At 39.8% G+C, this 17,848-nt stretch overlaps 1 protein-coding gene across 1 annotated transcript in view; it reads left to right on the top strand.

Moving 5' to 3' along the window:
• The window catches only part of pemt (phosphatidylethanolamine N-methyltransferase), a 64,201-nt gene that overhangs the window by 10,766 nt on the left and 35,587 nt on the right, over nt 1–17,848 (top strand). Inside the window, exon 3 of the mRNA XM_057826507.1 lies at nt 6,740–6,855. Coding sequence (XP_057682490.1) covers nt 6,740–6,855 — 116 coding nt within the window. The remainder of the gene's footprint in view (nt 1–6,739; nt 6,856–17,848) is intronic.

Raw genomic sequence — 17,848 nt, 5'->3', positions numbered from 1 at the left:
AAAAAAAATCCACGTGGTAAAAAAAATGCCACATGGGAAAATCAATTATGCCACATAGCAAAAAAAAAAAAAAATGCCACATTGGAAAATCAATTTTGCCACATGGCAAAAAAAATGCCAAATGTCAAAATACCGGTACATTTTTTTCACATGGCAAAAAAAAATGCCACATGGGGAAATCAATTTTGCCACATGGCAAAAAAATGCCACATAGCAAAATCAATTTTGCCACCTGGCAAAAAATGCCAAATGGCAAAATCAACTTTGCCACATGGAAAAAAATGCCACATGGTAAAAAAACTGCCACATTGGAAAATCAATTTTGCCACATACCAAAAAAAAAAAAATGCTGCAAACCAAAATCCATTTTGCCATATACCAAAAAAAAAGCCACATCTCAAAATACATTTTGCCACATGACAAAAAAATGTTACATGTCAAAATACATTTTCAACATGGCAAAAAAATGCCACATAGCAATGTCATTTTTGCCACATGGAAAAAAAAAAATTCCACGTGGAAAAAAAAATGCCACATGGGAAAATCAATTATGCCACATAGCAAAAAAAAAAAAAAAAATGCCACATGGGGAAATCAATTTTGCCACATGGCAAAAAAATGCCAAATGGCAAAATCAATTTTGCCAAATGGAAAAAATGCCACATGGTAAAAAAACTGCCACATTGGAAAATCAATTTTGCCACATACCAAAAAAAAAAAAAATGCTGCAAACCAAAATCCATTTTGCCACATACCAAAAAAAAAGCCACATCTCAAAATACATTTTGCCACATGACAAAAAAATGTTACATGTCAAAATACATTTTCAACATGGCAAAAAAATGCCACATAGCAATGTCATTTTTGCCACATGGAAAAAAAAAAAATCCACGTGGAAAAAAAAATGCCACATGGGAAAATCAATTATGCCACATAGCAAAAAAAAAAAAAAATGCCACATGGGGAAATCAATTTTGCCACATGGCAAAAAAATGCCAAATGGCAAAATCAATTTTGCCAAATGGAAAAAATGCCACATGGTAAAAAAACTGCCACATTGGAAAATCAATTTTGCCACATACCAAAAAAAAAAAAAATGCTGCAAACCAAAATCCATTTTGCCACATACCAAAAAAAAAGCCACATCTCAAAATACATTTTGCCACATGACAAAAAAATGTTACATGTCAAAATACATTTTCAACATGGCAAAAAAATGCCACATAGCAATATCATTTTTGCCACATGGCAAAAAAAAATTCCACGTGGTAAAAAAAAAATGCCACATGGGAAAATCAATTATGCCACATTGGAAAATCAATTTTGCCACATGGCAAAAAAATGCCAAATGGCAAAATCAATTTTGCCACATGGAAAAAAATGCCACATGGTAAAAAAAAAACTGCCACATTGGAAAATCAATTTTGCCACATGGCAAAAAAATGCCACATGGCAAAATCCATTTTGCCACATGGCAAAAAAAATGCCACATGTCAAAATACCGGTACATTTTTCCACATGGCAAAATCAATTTTGCCACATGGCAAAAAAAAATGCCACATGGTAAAAAAAATGCTACATGGAAAAATCAATTTTGCCACATGGAAAAATCAATTTTGCCACCGGGCAAAAAAATTCCACATGGCAAAAACAATTTTGTGACATGGCAAAAAAAAATGCCACATGGTAAAATCCATTTTGCCACATGGCCAATACCACTTTTCGTTCTCGGCCCTGCTGAAATACTTCCAAAAAATAACCTTTATTTAATCAACATGTTTTCTTTTCGGATCCACAGCTTGTTTGGTCCATGTGAGCATCTGGAACGGTCCATGTCTCTCCGGATGTTTGAATATTCAACGCTGTTCTAATTGAGCCAGATTTGATCAGCGTGCATGTGATCAATGTTTTTGTTCGCTCTCGCTTCGCTACGCACATTCACGTGTGAATTCATGAATACTTTTGAGGGCGTGCGCTCACATTCATTTTTGCGTTCAACTCGGCTGTACAAAAAGAACTAATGGAACCACCAGCCCAATCTAGCCTTGGACAGTATAACATTAGCCAGATGGTTGTTGTTTTTTGTTTTTTTTTGTACAGGCGGACTTTTAAATCCACTTTCAGCGGATGTATTCAGTGAGCTGATGAGTTCTGTGGGTAACATCAAAACCTTAGGCAGAGCTAAGTGTTCTGCTGGAGAGACGGAATGAGCTTGTTACCTAAGACTTGATTGAATTTGTCTTGGAGAGCTGCAGTCTACCTCTTTGCAGTTTGCTATTTACATGGCTTGATTGAGGACTAAAGTACAGTATTTTTAGCCCGCACCATCATTCATTAGAGCGTTTGGAAATCACTTCGGTATTGTGTGAGGGTTTGAATTCCCGTAACAGGCAGGCTAATGTGTCTGGTGGATGTTTTACAAAGGATAATGTCACACGGTCATGAGTTTTGTATTGTGCGTGTTTTTCTTCTCTGTTAATGGCAGGCGTATGCAGTGGTGGATGAAGTATTTACTTTTTTTTTTTTTTTATTTAGTAAAAGTACAGCTACAGCAGGGTGACCATGTTTTGATTTCCAAAAAAGAGGACACTCTGCCTGGCCTCGAGATACTTGAATTTTACGCGAAGTTCACTCAAAGATGCCTATATCACTTTAATATATTTAAAGTGTGCCTCCTCCGTCTGGATAGAAAAATTCAGTTTTATTAAAAAAAAAAAAAAAACACATAGGCCTATTGCCGTATACTATATATTATATACTAAATGGAAATATTTCTTTTACTCAACTGGTTACTCAACAGGATTGATTCTTCCAAAAAAAAAAATCAAACAGTTAAAAGATAAAAAAAATCCACAACACTCAAACAAAGCCAAAACAAAGCCATGAGAAATACAAACAAATACTTGTTCTCCCCACTCACTGTATATGGATATAAATACGACAGCCTTGACTCTGTGATGCACTACTAATACCTCATCATTGTTATGTATGGTTTGCCTATATAATATAACCATTCAGGACAGTTGGGGTTGTGGGTGGGTGGGCTGTTTTGTGTTTTGTTTGTTTTGTGTGTTTTTTTGTTTTTTTTTTAGTTTGTTTGTTGTTGTTGTTTTTTTTTTTTTTTTTTTTTTTTTTTTAGTCTTTCGTTCACTTTTCTGACTATGTTTTAATCTTTCATTTGTCTACGTACATTAAAAAAATTAATAAATTGCATTTTGTTTTCTTACTGTACGGAAAATGAACCGAACCGTGACCTCAAAACCGAGGTACGTACCTGTTACGTGCCAAAGACGGCTCGCGAAGGGCGTAACATAAAACAAGCCACACAAATGTAAGAGTGGACACAAATTTATTTACAGAACAATCAAACTCGCAATGACTATGTACAGAATGCCGACGAAGTGTGACTTCAGGGTAAGCCCAGGCCAAAACAACAAACAAAAGGAACTACACTTAAACCCCACCCGCTAACTAAACCCTGATCATGTAAAAGGAACAAAGAAAAGACAGCTTCTAACCTAACTTCCTACTCTATACAAAACAGGAGAAAACGGGTTGAACAGAAATGGCGACTTACCCTTACTTGCTTCAGTGCTCTTATTTACAGTGGTGAACAAAAACGATCCAATAATGAACAAACACAAAAGACCTCACCGAAAAAAAGCGGGAGTGTATCAAAGTAGCGATCAAATGCAAACGAGAGTGAATGGCGAGCAAATAGCTGGCGAGGAGGACCGCGGCAGAATGCTGTCAAATGCGACCTCCTAGAGCGTTGACAGCGGCAGGTTTAAGAAGCTTGGCGCCTTTTCCCGTGGCCAATCAGCGGTGGTGACATCGTCGGTCCGTCCTGCGTCAATCAGCTGTCGTCACAGTGGGAGAGGAAGCAGCCAGCTGGTGGAGGCGACGATCAGCTGACTGGAAGAATCTCACAAAATTAACTATTAAACGGCCAGGGGCCGTCACAGTACCGAACCGAGATTTTTGTGTACCGTTACACCCCTATTAGACGGTGGAGTTGATTTCAGCTAATTCCGTGCAGTTTGTCAGTTATTTGGTCATTTCAGGGCTCCGGAGTGGCTAAGGTAGCGCGAGTCTTTGGAGCAGTCTTAGTTCAAATGTCAGGGCTCTGCGTACTCATCAGATCAATGTTAGAGGGAACATGCATGCATAAGTAGAAAAGTATTTACCGTAATTTTCACACTATCAGGCGCACCTAACTATAAGCTGCCACCCACCAAATTTGACACGAATTGGACATTTGTTCATAGATAAGCCGCACTGGACTATAACCCACAGCTGTCCTCTCTGTGTTATGGGATATTTACATTAAAAGATATTAACCGGTAACACTTTATTTGACAGCCTGACTGTCATAAGACCAAATGAACCACCATGAAGCTTAGAAACCAATTGGCTGCGAAGATTCATTTGGCCATCACTGCTCCCTTGGGGGAGACAGTCAACCTCTGCTGCCACCTGCTGTCAACACTGTTGCTGTCCAACATGCCTCTTAGCATGCGTTGCAGCACTACAGATGTAAATAACAATCAAAATTCTGCAAATGTTCTGTGCTAATTATTTGTTCAGTTACTGTTCCAGTTTGTTCCATTAATTGCTAGTTATGGTATTTGGGAACACTTTATTTGTCAGTGGCGCCATGAGACTGTCATAAGTAGTAATGAATACTTATGGCGGAAAACACTCAGGTGACTTGAAGTTCCGCTCTGAGACTCCGAATTGAGACCCCAAAATTGTCCCATATGCATGTGTGATACATCATTGGAAAGCTTAAAATCTCAATTTTCTAGGGGGAGGAACATTTTGAAGAGGAGGGCATTTTTTTTTTTTTAATGTTTTTTTTTAACGGCGAAACCTTATCTGGAGGTGAGAGCACGCGAGAGCAGAATTACAGACGCCATGACTTTAACGAGATATTATTGCGTACTTAACTTGTTTCTATCCTAAAACTCCATGTAGCATGTATCACTGAGTGTCAAGACACAGCTGTGAATGGCCACAGCTGGATTTTTGGGGGGATTTTATGGGTGAAACATGGTCATATAACAAGGGTCGCGATGCAGAAATCGCAGACATCAAGGAGTGGTCGAGATTTTCTTTTACATATATTATTTACCCTTTTAAATGTTTTATTTTTTCAATTTTTCTTTGTTTGGATCGATTATTTATTATCTAACATATCAGAGAAAATGCGACATTAACAAACAAACAAAAAAAAAATACAATTAAGCGAAAGTTATGAGGTACAGTAGATATCCGTGACTTTTTTACGGACGCAATTTTTGTCATTGTGACGTAATTTGTTTAAAAGTTTAAAATATGAATAATTTTTTTAAAGTTTTTTTTTTTTTTTAAACGAAATATTATACATCAATTAATGTATAATTAAATTAAGCTAAAAATGACAGACATTTTGAATAATAAATATATTAATTACCTTCGTTTTATGGCTGGGTTGAAAAAAAAGCTGCGCGACGTCTGTAAACGGGGGTTTCCAGGGTAAAACGGACATATTAAAGATAGTTCGGGGGCTTAATGCGCAATGAATCTGCTATGGCAGCATATAGACATATTGTTCTGTCAAACACAGCAGTTTCTTTTAAAGAGGAGTGCAAGAGCAGAAAACGGCTTTTTCAGTCTTGTCTGTATTTTCCGCCTTATAACAGATTTCCTTTCGTTTTATCCGGCAAACGATCTCACTTTTGAATAGAGGCAAAAGATCCGAGCTAGACATAAATGGAGTTGGTGGCATAATTTGCCAGATGACACTTAATGACATCTGGCCCTAACGCCCATGATAGTGCCATGTCATAATTATGATGGTCTTATGACCGTCCTATTAACCTTTTAACCCAAACAAATCAACAAATTAGCCGCACTGGACTATAAGCTGCAGGATTCAAAATGAAGGGAAAAAGTAGCGGCTTATAGTCCGAAAATTACGGTACTCTAAAAGTCCCATATAGTCCCTTTACCTCATTGGCCTCCATTGACTGGACGTCTGACAAACGGCTGTCTATACTGTAAGTGTTAAACTACTTAATAGCTCATGATGTAATGCAGTTCTGAGAGTTCTGTTTATGTTTCACTATTCTCCATACTGTACAAATAAATTTTTAAAAGTCATTATTTCCATGCATTGCTCAGGATCTGACTTTTGCACTGAATCAGTTTTGTCAACACAACCATCACACGATTAGTGACGCAGTGGGCAATTTTCCAGTTGCTCGTAAAAATGTACTTTCGCTACTCCCAGGGTGGAAATAAACATGAATAACAGTGGTGGTCCAGTCCTTCAGACTCGTTACCAGAGGACACAATCATGCTCCGAGCATGTTTTAAAGATATTATTCTGTATGTGTAATCATCAACACTGTCATAATAGAGTCTGAGTTTATTCAGCACCAGAGCAAACCCAGACTCCGTCTTTTATCACCGCATGAAGTCTCTTTCCGCTCAGCTTTTCTTTAGCCTTTCTCTTCCTTTAATGCTTTTCTTGCCAGTAAAAAAAAAGAACGCGTTGCCTTAGCAACGTCTTTTCCTTTCTGGCTCAAATCGTCCAGTCATCTACGCACATCCTCAACCCACAGAGGGTTATTTAGAGTTTGGCAGCGAAGCCTTCCATTGAGAAGCCATTTTATTCATTTCACATGTTTCAATCATATGGCTCATGTTCGTGCATTCATTTAGACATATACGTGATTGGTATTTCTTGCTACAGGTGGCAAGATGGGAACACCGGACACGGAAACTCTCAAAGATGTTTGGAAGCCCCTACGTCGCCTGCTACTTCCTTGGCTTCATTATCATCCTCCTCAATGTGTATCGAAGCCACAGGTACAACACATTTCCACCTATGTTAAGTCAATGGACATGGCCTACCAAGGGCGTAGGTTTGGTCTCAACATTGGTAGGGACACTATTACAGCATAACCTGCATGTACACTTTTTACTGGGGATGGGACATTATTAAGACCAAACAGATTGGGTAACATTTCTCAAAAAATAGCTGGTTACTACATAAAAATGAAAAAAGTTAAAATTATTTTCATAGGGAGAAAGTTATTTTTCAAAATGCTTGCTTCATATAAAGGAAGTTTAGAGTGGTTGTGGGTTTGTGTTTTTTTTTTTTTTTTTTTTTTTTTGGGGGGGGGGGGTTTGCATAGGCTGAAAATAAATATTTTAATTCATGAATAAATGCACAAAATGCACAGTTGAATTAACATTAACAGTAGAAAACATACTGGAAGACACCTCTTTAAGCAGCTTTCTACTCGAGTTTTACAGGTTAGCAACTTCACACAGTTTAATGTTATGTTAACTCTAATGCAGGTCGGACTTTCAGTAGCAAAATTAGTGGCGTGTTCCACACTTCCACAACATTGATGTCTTTTTACATTACTTACAGTGGCTGCTGCTGCTGCTGCTGCTGCTGCTGCTGCTGCTGCTGCTGCTGCTGGCCAAAAAAAAAAACTCCTAATATCCCTCCTCTTCAAAGGGGGCGGAGAAGGCGGCATATTGACATGTATTTCTGTCGGGATTGTGTGAATGTGGGGGTTCTAGTCATCAGCCAATGTGCGTTTGAGGGGGGAAAATGAACCGGCACTGCTAAAGAGCAAGTTAAAAGGGGGAAATGTAAGTCTGAACATAATGGAAGTAATGCACTTAATAATGGTAGGGTCAATTCTATCCTAACAACACATGGGAAGAATATCTAAATTACATTTATAGCTGAAATCATTGTACAATGCAAATAAGGTTATTTAAAAGTTGGTTTGTACAATTTGAGCATCCTGAAAAGTTGCTAGTGTTATGTCCCCACCGTCCCTATGCAAACCTACGCCCTTGTGGCCTACATACCTCTGTGATTCACCCATCAGATGCTAATTTACAGAAAAATTTTGATGTAAATTGTGCCGAAAAAAATGCTTGTTTGTGCTGCCATCATTTTTAAGATATGTTTCCCACAATATTTTTATCGATTATACACATAACAACGTGACAAAACAAAAACAAAAACATTTCTCAAGTCAAATAGTTTCACATAAAAGAATACCACAGGTATTCTGTTATGTGAATACCTGTTCAAAATTCAATGCCTTCCCTCTCACCACGTACAGTGCTGGCCAAAAGTATTGGCACCCCGGCAATTCTGTCAGATAATGCTCGATTTCTCCCTGAAAACGATTGCAATTGCAAATGCTTTGGTAGTAATATCTTCATTTACTTTGCTTGCAATGAAAAAGCACTAAAGAGAATGGAAAATTAAATCATTATTTTACACAAAACTCCAATAATGGGCCGGACAAAAGTATTGGCACATTGGCACCCTTCAAAAAATTATGTGATGCTTCTCTTAATTTGTGGAATTAACAGTACTTGTTACTTACTTGTGGCACATAACAGGTAGTGGCAATAACTAAATCACACGTGCAGCTAGTTAAAATGGATTAAAGTTGACTCAACCTCTGTCCTGTGTCCTTGTGTGTACCACATTGAGCATGGAGAAAAGAAAGAAGACCAAAGAACTGTCTAATGACTTGAGAAGCAAAATTGTGAGGAAGCATGGGCAATCTCAAGAAAGCTGAATGTTCCTGTGTCTACCGTGCGCAGTGTCATCAATAAGTGTAAAGCCCATGGCACTGTGGCTAGCCTCCCTAGATGTGGACGGAAAAGAAAAATTGACGACAGATTTCAACGAAAGATTGTTCGAATGGTGGATAATGAACCTCGACTAGCATCCAAACAAGTTCAAGCTGTCCCACAGTCCAAGGGTACAACAGTGTCAACCCGTATTATCTGTCAGTGTCTGAATGAAAAGGGACTAAATGGTAGGATACCCAGGAAGACCTCTCTTCCGTCCAAGAGACATAAAAAAATTCCAGGCTGGAATTTGCCAAAACTTAACTGAGAAAGCCAAAAATGTTTTGGAAAAATGTTCTCTGGTCAGATGAGACAAAAGTAGAGCTTTTTTGAGAAAAGGCATCCACATAGAGTTTACAGGGAAAAAAACGAGGCCTTCAAAGAAAAGAACACGGTCCCCGGAATCAAACATGGCGGAGGTTCCCTGATGTTTTGGTGTTGCTTTGGTGACTCTGGCACTGGACTGCTTGACCGTGTGTTGGCATTACTAAGTCTGAAAACTACCAACTGAAGGAGATAGAACCTTTTCTTGCAGGCACCAGCTAACGGTTTGCATTATTCTAACACACTTAATATAATCGATCAGGGAAAGGGTTTGCACCACCAACTCTTGCAATCAGGTCTCCCAGACAGTCCAGAACAAATGGCCGGACGCCCTGTCCCAACACAAGGAACACCGGGGAATGCCCGATATCCAATAAATAACCCTACTGATAAGATTCCAAGAGCCCCTTTGACGCAGAGGTGGCAAAATCCAAAACCCTCGTTGCACTGACAACAGTAACTCCCGAATCCTCCTGTCCAATCCACAAACGCAAAATAAACCCAAACACACCCTTCTTCCTGCCCACATCCCGCCCCGCGAGAGCCTTCGAAAGACTGAATGTTTAACTAAGCGTTGTCATTTTTTTCTCGGGAACCTTTTGTTGATGTGTGATAGGGTGACCATGCCCCTCTCCGCCTGATTGTAAAAGTATGTGTAATAAGCGCTCTAATATCTATAACCCTTGCTAATATTTTTTTTTTTCTCATGGAACCTGCAGATGCATAAGTTGACTTGCATCCATTTTTTTTTTTTTTTTTGACGAAAGATACTTCAAAATTCTGAATTACTCTCAAAATCATTAAATTCTAAGTATCAAATGTGATACATTTGGCAAGAAGGGGTTAAATCTTTCAGAATGGAGTCAGGACAAAGGGTTAAGACTAAGGTGAATGCGCGGAGTTTGCCCTTTTGGTCGGATTGCCGGGATCTCGCCGGCCCGGGAGGTTGGAGCTGCGCCAGCGCGGGACCAGCAGCTCGGCTGCGGTCTAGCTAAAAGGTCAGATTCCTTCACAACAAATTTTGTGTGAGAAAGTTGGGTCTCCCTCAGAGGTCATGGGTCTTCCAGCGGGACAATGACCCAAAACGCACTTCAAAAAGCACTAGAAATTGGTTTGAGAGAAAGCACTGAAGACTTCTAAAGTGAGTCCAGACCTGAATCCAATAGAACACCTGTGGAGAGATCTGAAAAAGGCAGCCTTCAAATCTCAGAGACCTGGAGCAGTTTTATGTAGTTTTATAAGAACTAATTAATGGATACCAGAAGCGGTCGTTCGTAGTTATTTTGTCTAAAGGTTGTGCTACCAAGTACAGTGGTACCTCTACATACGAATTTAATTCGTTCCAGGACCTTGTTTGTAAGTCGAAATGGTCGTATGTCGAGCAGGATTTTCCCATAGGAATACATTATAATTCCATTAATTCGTTCCAAAGCCTAAAAACATACACTAAATTCTTAATAAATACTGCTGGCACTGTTACAAATGGCAATTAAACATAGAAAAACAAATAAGTAAATAATAAATAATTCAGAATAATATAATAATAAGAAGAATAATTAATAACTAGGCCTGCAAGCAGGACTGAACGGGCCCTCGCAATCTAGCGCAACTCGGACGTCATGCAACTCGGACTGTGTGCAGGTCAGGGTGGTGGCAGATCCTCCTCTCTAATCATCTCATTAGAACCTAACATGCTCGAAAGTCGCCTATTTACATTCCCACACCCAAGAGATAAAAACCCCTATTGGAGAGAGTACTACAAAAAAGGAGCCACTACTGAGCTGTGCAGCCAAGCCCTTATTCAAAACCAAAATTAATCTTCTTACTGGGCCAATTCGACCAAGTGTGCCAACTATTGTGGCTCTATAAGCTCCCTGAGTCTCTGAAAAAAAATATTTCCTTTAAATGGCGAACAAAGGGTCGTCACGGCAACAGACAGAGACACGTGGACATGGGCCGTAAAAAAGTATTTTAATAGGTCTTGAAACTACAATGACCAACATGAAAAGAACTGGACATGTTTTGGAAAAACGAGTGACTTTCTATCGCCACTAGTTGGCGCTGTAGGGTTGATGCAAATGACCCCTACAAGGCCCTTCAGGGTATGACTCTCAACAAGCACGGGAAGTTTGGCGCAGATATCTTGTATATCTGCCGAGTTCTGACTGTTCAAAGTTTTTGGAGAGAAAAATTGTTGACAGTCATTTTCACTTTCCTGTTTGGACCCCTCCGCTTCAACGAAACTTCAATATTTTTCATCAGGCACCTGAAGACAGGTCTTAAGGTTTCCCTTATGCAGGTTTGAGGTAGATTGATTTTTTCCCTTTAGAGGAGGAGTGTGTCCCGTAAAAAAGGGCATTTCCTGTTCCCACTAGGAGGCGCCAGGCACAAATGGTAAATTTTCAATCCAGTCCTGCTCAGGCTGGTATACCTCACACACATGCCAGATTTAAAATAGATTGAACGTTGTATGAGGGAGTTATCAGTCATTTTCCAAATTCGGTGTTTTGCCGAAAAAATGGAAGAATTTGGCGCCCCGCCCAGGTCAGGCCCGTGAATGAAAACACACCATTTTTATAACTTAAGATTTCATATGCCTCATGAACAGTCTCACCAATTTTGAGAATGATCAAACTAATTCCCTAGGTGCCAAGGTGTAAAATGTGCACACTGTAAATCGATAAAAAGTTCACATTCAATCCAAAATACCCGATTTCCTGTAGGATTTGGAATGTGTGTGCAAGAGACTTTTTGGAGCAGTTTTGCACAAAGTTTTGACTCTCCAAATTTCATCACTCTATGTTAGAAAAACCTAAATGGAGAGGCCTTTTTGAAAATTTCAAGGGGGCGCCACTGAGCCATTTTGTTAAATTGTTTCGTAACGTTGCAAGATTATCGAACGTTATCCAAAGCCGCATGTATGTGCAAATTTTGGTGAGTTTTTATGCATATTCAAGCCTCCAAATGTAAACTCTTACTGTGAACCCATGAAAATTTCACATTCGATCCAAAATACCCGATTTCCTGTTGGATTTGGAATATGGGTGCAAGAGACTTTTTGGAGCAGTTTTGCATAAGGTATCTACTCCCCAAATTTCCTTGCTCTATGTTGAAAAAACCCAACAGGAAAGGCCTTTTTTAAAACTTCTTTCTGTCGCCACTAGTTGGCACTGTAGAGTTGATGCAAATGACCCCTACAAGAACCTTCAGGGTATGACTCTCAACAAACACAGAAAGTTTGGCGCACATATGTTGCATATCTGCCGAGTTATGACTGTTCAAAATTTTTGGCGAGACAAATTGTTGACGGTCATTTTCACTTCCAGTTTGGACCTCTCCGCTTCAACGAAACCTCAATATTTTTCATCAGGGACCTGAACACATGTCTTGAGGCTCCCCTGAAACAGGTTTGAGGTCAATAGATTTTTTTCCCTTGGAGGAGGAGCCTGTCTCGTAAAGAAGGCCATTTCCTGTTCCCACTAGGGGGCGCCAGGCCTAATGGGTAATATTTCAATGCAGTCGTGTTCAGGCTGGGATATCTCATATACATGCTAGAAATGAAAAAGATTGAACGTTGTATCACGGACTTTTTAATCATTTTCTGAATTTGGTATTTTGCCCAAAAATGGCCGACTTTGGGACCACGCCCAGGTCAGACCCTTGAGTGAAAACTCACCATTTTGAAAACTTAAGATCTCATATGTCTCCTGAATAGTCTGACCAATTTTGAAGACGATCCAACTATTTTCTTCAGCGACAAGGTCTCAAATGTAAATCGATCAAATTTCACATTTGATCCAAAATTTCCGGCTTCCTGTTGGGTTTGGAATATGGGTGCAAGAGACTTTTTGGAGCAGTTTTGCACAATGTATCGACTCGCCAAATTTCATCGTTCTACGTTGAAAAAACCTAATAGGAAAGGCCTTTTTGAAAATTTCAAGGGGGCGCCACTGAGCCATTTTGTTAAATTTTTTTGTAGATTATCAAAATTTACGCAAAGTTGCATGTATGTGCAAATTTTGGTGAGTTTTCGTGCATGTTCAGGCCTCCAAATGTAAACTCCAACTGTGAACCGATAAAAATTTCACATTTGATCCAAAATATCCGATTTCCTGTTGGATTTGGAATATGGGTGCAAGAGGCTTTTTTGAACAGTTAGGCATAAGGTATCTACTCCCCAAATTTCATTGCTCTACGTTGAAAACCTGAGAGGAGAGGCCTTTTTGAAAATTTTAAGGGTCAAGGGGGCGCCACTGAGCCATTTTTTGACATTTTTTCAAAACGACACAAGATTATCGAATTTTACGCAAAGCCGCACGTATGTGCAAATTTTGGTGACTTTTCGTGCATGTTCAGGCCTCCAAATTGGCCATTTTCATTTGCCCTGAAAAAAGAAGAATAATAATAATAATAATAATAATCCTTTGCAAAACAATAGGGCCTTCGCACGCTCAGTGCTCGGGCCCTAATTATTCCTGTAAATAATGTAACGAATCGGATTCTAATATGGCGGACACTTTTTACTGTCCCTGAACGCACCGCGAAGCTGACGTCTCAGTGAGATAGGTCGGTGCGGTAGAGATAATACTTTCGTTTTCTTGAGAGCAGTCAACTGCTTAAGACAATGGGCGTTTTGTGTTGGATAAGTTCTTAAATAAATGATAAAAACGTGACGAAGCTGGCGATTTCCTTGGCAATGTTACCAAAATAATAATTGTCACCTTAACTTATAAATAGTGGCGAACGGTGGTCGGAAGAGGACCATGGAGCTGTATTGTTGAGCCAGTTCAGGGACGCGCACCCCAAGCTCATATTTTTCTATAACTTGCATCTTCATTTCAAAGGTAAGCATCACTTTTTTCCTTGTTTCTCCAACTGTATCAACTTTTTTTGAAAACTGTGTTGATTTGTCACACAAGAAAATCCACCGTGCGTTCGTTTGCAGTGCTGTCATGTCGTCGTATTTCGAGCAACTCGTCGGATGTAGAAACAAATGGCGGCTCAAATTTTACGTCGGATGTCGAAAAGATCGTGTGTCGAAGTGATCGTATGTAGAGGTACCACTGTATTAGGCTGAGGGTGCCAATATTTTTGTCCTGCCCATTTTTGGAGTTTTGTGTAAAATGACAATGATTTCATTTTTGTCATTCTCTTTTGTGTTTTGTCTTTGCAAGCAAAATAAATTGAGATATTACTACCAGCGCATTTGTAATTGCAATCATTTTCTGGGAGAAATTGAGCATTATCTGACAGAATTGCAGTAGTGCCAATACTTATGGCTAGCAGTGTACATCAAAAACAAAGTTAGTCATCCAATATGATTAATTGAACAGTCTTGGTTGTGATTCTCTTGACTATTTTCTCTTTATTCTGCCGCACATTGCCAAACATCCACTTTGTAATGCCAAAACTATCGAAGACGGATCCAAGTCAGTGCCGGGAATTACGACAACAAGGTGTATTGGTGAATGTAAACGGTCTCAACATTGTCAAGCAGTCCAGTGACGCTTTTCTATCTGCGGCTTTGGCCTGGGCTTGGAATGCTTTGCAATTCAAACGCATTGCAAAGTAGACAAACAAGCCTTCAGAGCAACTTTGGACAGTTCGGGGAAGGGAGCTTGTTGAACCAACATAAGTACAGGAAGAACAACTGAACTACAAACTCAAGTGCTAAGTTGCAAATGTCAAATGAGACAAACTTAGTGAAAGACAAGGTCACCATGCTGCCCTGTTTATTATTTCTCGCTTTTTTGCATCACATTATGTTCTTGGTACGACCACATATACTCCCACACCTCCCACGATGGATCACAATGATCAAATATCGAAATAGTCTGTGGGATGAGTTTATGCTTCCTCTCTCAGGCAATTTATGTTGCCTAGGAACAGTACTTTTCGAAGAACAAGACATTCATGGTAGCAGGCGGCAGAAATATCACCAACGAGAAATGGACTTACAGTGGAGCAAATAAGTATTTAGTCAACCACTAATTGTGCAAGTTCTCCTACTTGAAAAGATTAGAGGCCTGTAATTGTCAACATGGGTAAACCTCGACCATGAGAGACAGAATGTGGAAAAAAAAAAAACAGAAAATCATATTGTTTGATTTTTAAAGAATTTATTTCCAAATTAGAGTGAAAAATAAGTATTTGGTCACCTACAAACAAGCAAGATTTCTGACTGTCAAAGAGGTCTAACTTCTTCTAACGAGGCTCCACTCCTTGCCTGTATTAATGGCACCTGTTTTAACTCCACAATCTCAGTCAGTCGCACTCCAAACTCCACTATGGCCAAGACCAAAGAGCTGTCGAAGGACACCAGAGACAAAATTGTAGACCTGCACCAGGTTGAGAAGACTGAATCTGCAATAGGTAAAACGCTTGGTGTAAAGAAATCAACTGTGGGAGCAATTATGAGAAAATGGAAGACTTACAAGACCACTGATAATCTGCCTCGATCTGGTGCTCCATGCAAGATCTATCCCCGTGGCGTCAAAATGATAACAAGAACGGTGAGCAAAATCCCAGAACCATACGGGGGGACCTAGTGAAGGACCTACAGAGAGCTGGGACCACAGTAACAAAGGCTACTATCAGAAGCACAATGCGCCGCCAGTGACTCAAATCCTGCACTGCCAGACGTGTCCCCCTGCTGAAGAAAGTACACGTCCAGGCCCATCTGCGGTTTGCTAGAGAGCATTTGGATGATCCAGAAGAGGACTGGGAGAATGTGTTATGGTCAGATGAAACCAAAATAGAACTTTTTGGTAGAAACACAGGTCCTCGTGTTTGGAGAAGAAAGAATACCGAATTGCATCCGAAGAACACCATACCCACTGTGAAGCATAGGGGTGGAAACACCATGCTTTGGGGCTGTTTTTCTGCAAAGGGACCAGGACGACTGATCTGTGTAAAGGAAAGAGTGAATGGGGCCATGTATTGAGAGATTTTGAGTGAAAATCTTCTTCCATCAGCAAGGGCATTGAAGATGAGATGTGGCTGGGTCTTTCAGCATGACAATGATCCAAAACACACAGCCAGGGCAATAAAGGAGTGGCTTCGTAAGAAGTGTTTCAAGGTCCTGGAGTGGCTTAGCCAGTCTCCAGATCTCAACCCCATAGAAAATCTGTGAAGGGAGTTGAAAGTCCGTGTTGCCCAACAACAGCCCCAAAACATCACCGCTCTAGAGGAGATCTGCATGGAGGAATGAGCCAAAATACCAGCAACAGAGTGTGAAAAGCTTGTGGAGAGTTACAAAAAACGTTTGGCCTCCGTTATTGCCAACAAAGGGTACATAACAAAGTATTGAGATGAACTTTTGGTATTGACCAAATACTTATTTTCCACTCTAATTTGGAAATAAATTCTTAAAATTTCTTAAGTTTTTTTTTTCTTTTTTCTCCATATTCTGTCTCTCATGGTTGAGGTTTACCCATGTTGACAATTACAGGCCTCTAATCTTTTCAAGTAGGAGAACTTGCACAATTGGTGGCTGACTAAATACTTATTTGCCCCACAGTAATTGTAGCAGTGGTTAGCAACTTTTTCCAAACAGATGAATATGAAGTTTGCGATACACTTCTGAAATTACAAATTTACTCAAGTTATGCTTGTGTTACTTATATAAATGTAGGTGTCCCAGCCTTGTTGAAAAACTCCGTTAACTCTTATAGTAGAGTCATTTTGACCAACGCCTCCTGCCTGAAATGCATTTTTTGTTGTATAAACAACTTTCTTTAATAACAAGTGCGTCGGATGAAAATGTAGGTCAGAGGAATACTTTCAGTAAAATGTCAGTGGTGAATGTATTTGCATTTATCCAAAGGCCATCGAACTTGTAAGCATTTTTGCAAAGAGAGAAAAGCTGTGTGAGTTATTCGAAATGTTTGTTAAATAGAATAGAAAAGAAAAGTAATACAGCGTTCTACTCTGCGGAGTGCTTTTTACCATTGAGCACAAAAATTGTTTGCGTCCTTTGTTCGTGACAGCGGTATGAAAAAGTATCTAAACCTTTTGGAATTTCTCACATTTACAGTGCCAAAGTCTCTCCATTTGTACACAACTTTTCTGACTGTCGATTGATGAACATAAAACTTTCAGAGATGGTTTTGTATCCTTTCCCAGCTTTACACAAATCAACAATTCTTCATCGCAGGTCTTCAGACAAGTCTTTTGACCGAGCAAGGATGCACATCAGACAATGCTTCTAATCAAGACATTTCTTACCTTGTGTGTGTTTTATAGTGGGTAGGGCAGCTTTAGGCTACGTCTACACTAGGACAGATCATTTTCTCCTGAGTATTTTGCCGAATATTTTTATACCTGTCCACACTTCGTTTAAGGTGCGTTTAAGGGCCTTCCCGCTTCTGCAAGGTTCGCCTGAATTTGCAGACTACGCATGCGTAAAAACAGAGAAGCCTCATGTGTTACGTCATCGCCCGCGCGGTTTACCTCTAAACCGGAAACTCATTCCTCGCCCGCGGCAAATTTCGAAATTACTACACCTTCTAAACTGTCGCTATTTCGTGATCACTGTTTTGTCCGTGATCGCAATCGAACGCAACATGCAGGAGCGAGAGTGGAAGGGAGAGCACGCTCGGCTTTTACGAGCGGGAGCCGAGTTGTGATTGAAATAAATCTTTATAGAACAACAAAAGCCTGACATCATTACTTGGGATGTTACAATCGATGCTCAGTTGCGCTCTCACCACTTGGAAAATAACAAGTAGAAGCATATGTTGTGGCGCTGGGTATATTTCCTGGAAGCGCAACCAGGCTGCATGTGCATAAAATTGGCGATCGTGGAAGTGGCAACATTTTTGACAGGCAGAAATGTCTTGGGGGGGGGGGGGGGGGGGGACTG

The sequence above is a fragment of the Corythoichthys intestinalis genome, chromosome 21 (assembly GCF_030265065.1).
Source record: "Corythoichthys intestinalis isolate RoL2023-P3 chromosome 21, ASM3026506v1, whole genome shotgun sequence".
Taxonomy (NCBI): Eukaryota; Metazoa; Chordata; class Actinopteri; order Syngnathiformes; family Syngnathidae; genus Corythoichthys; species Corythoichthys intestinalis.
This window is presented reverse-complemented; position numbering and strand designations above follow the sequence as displayed.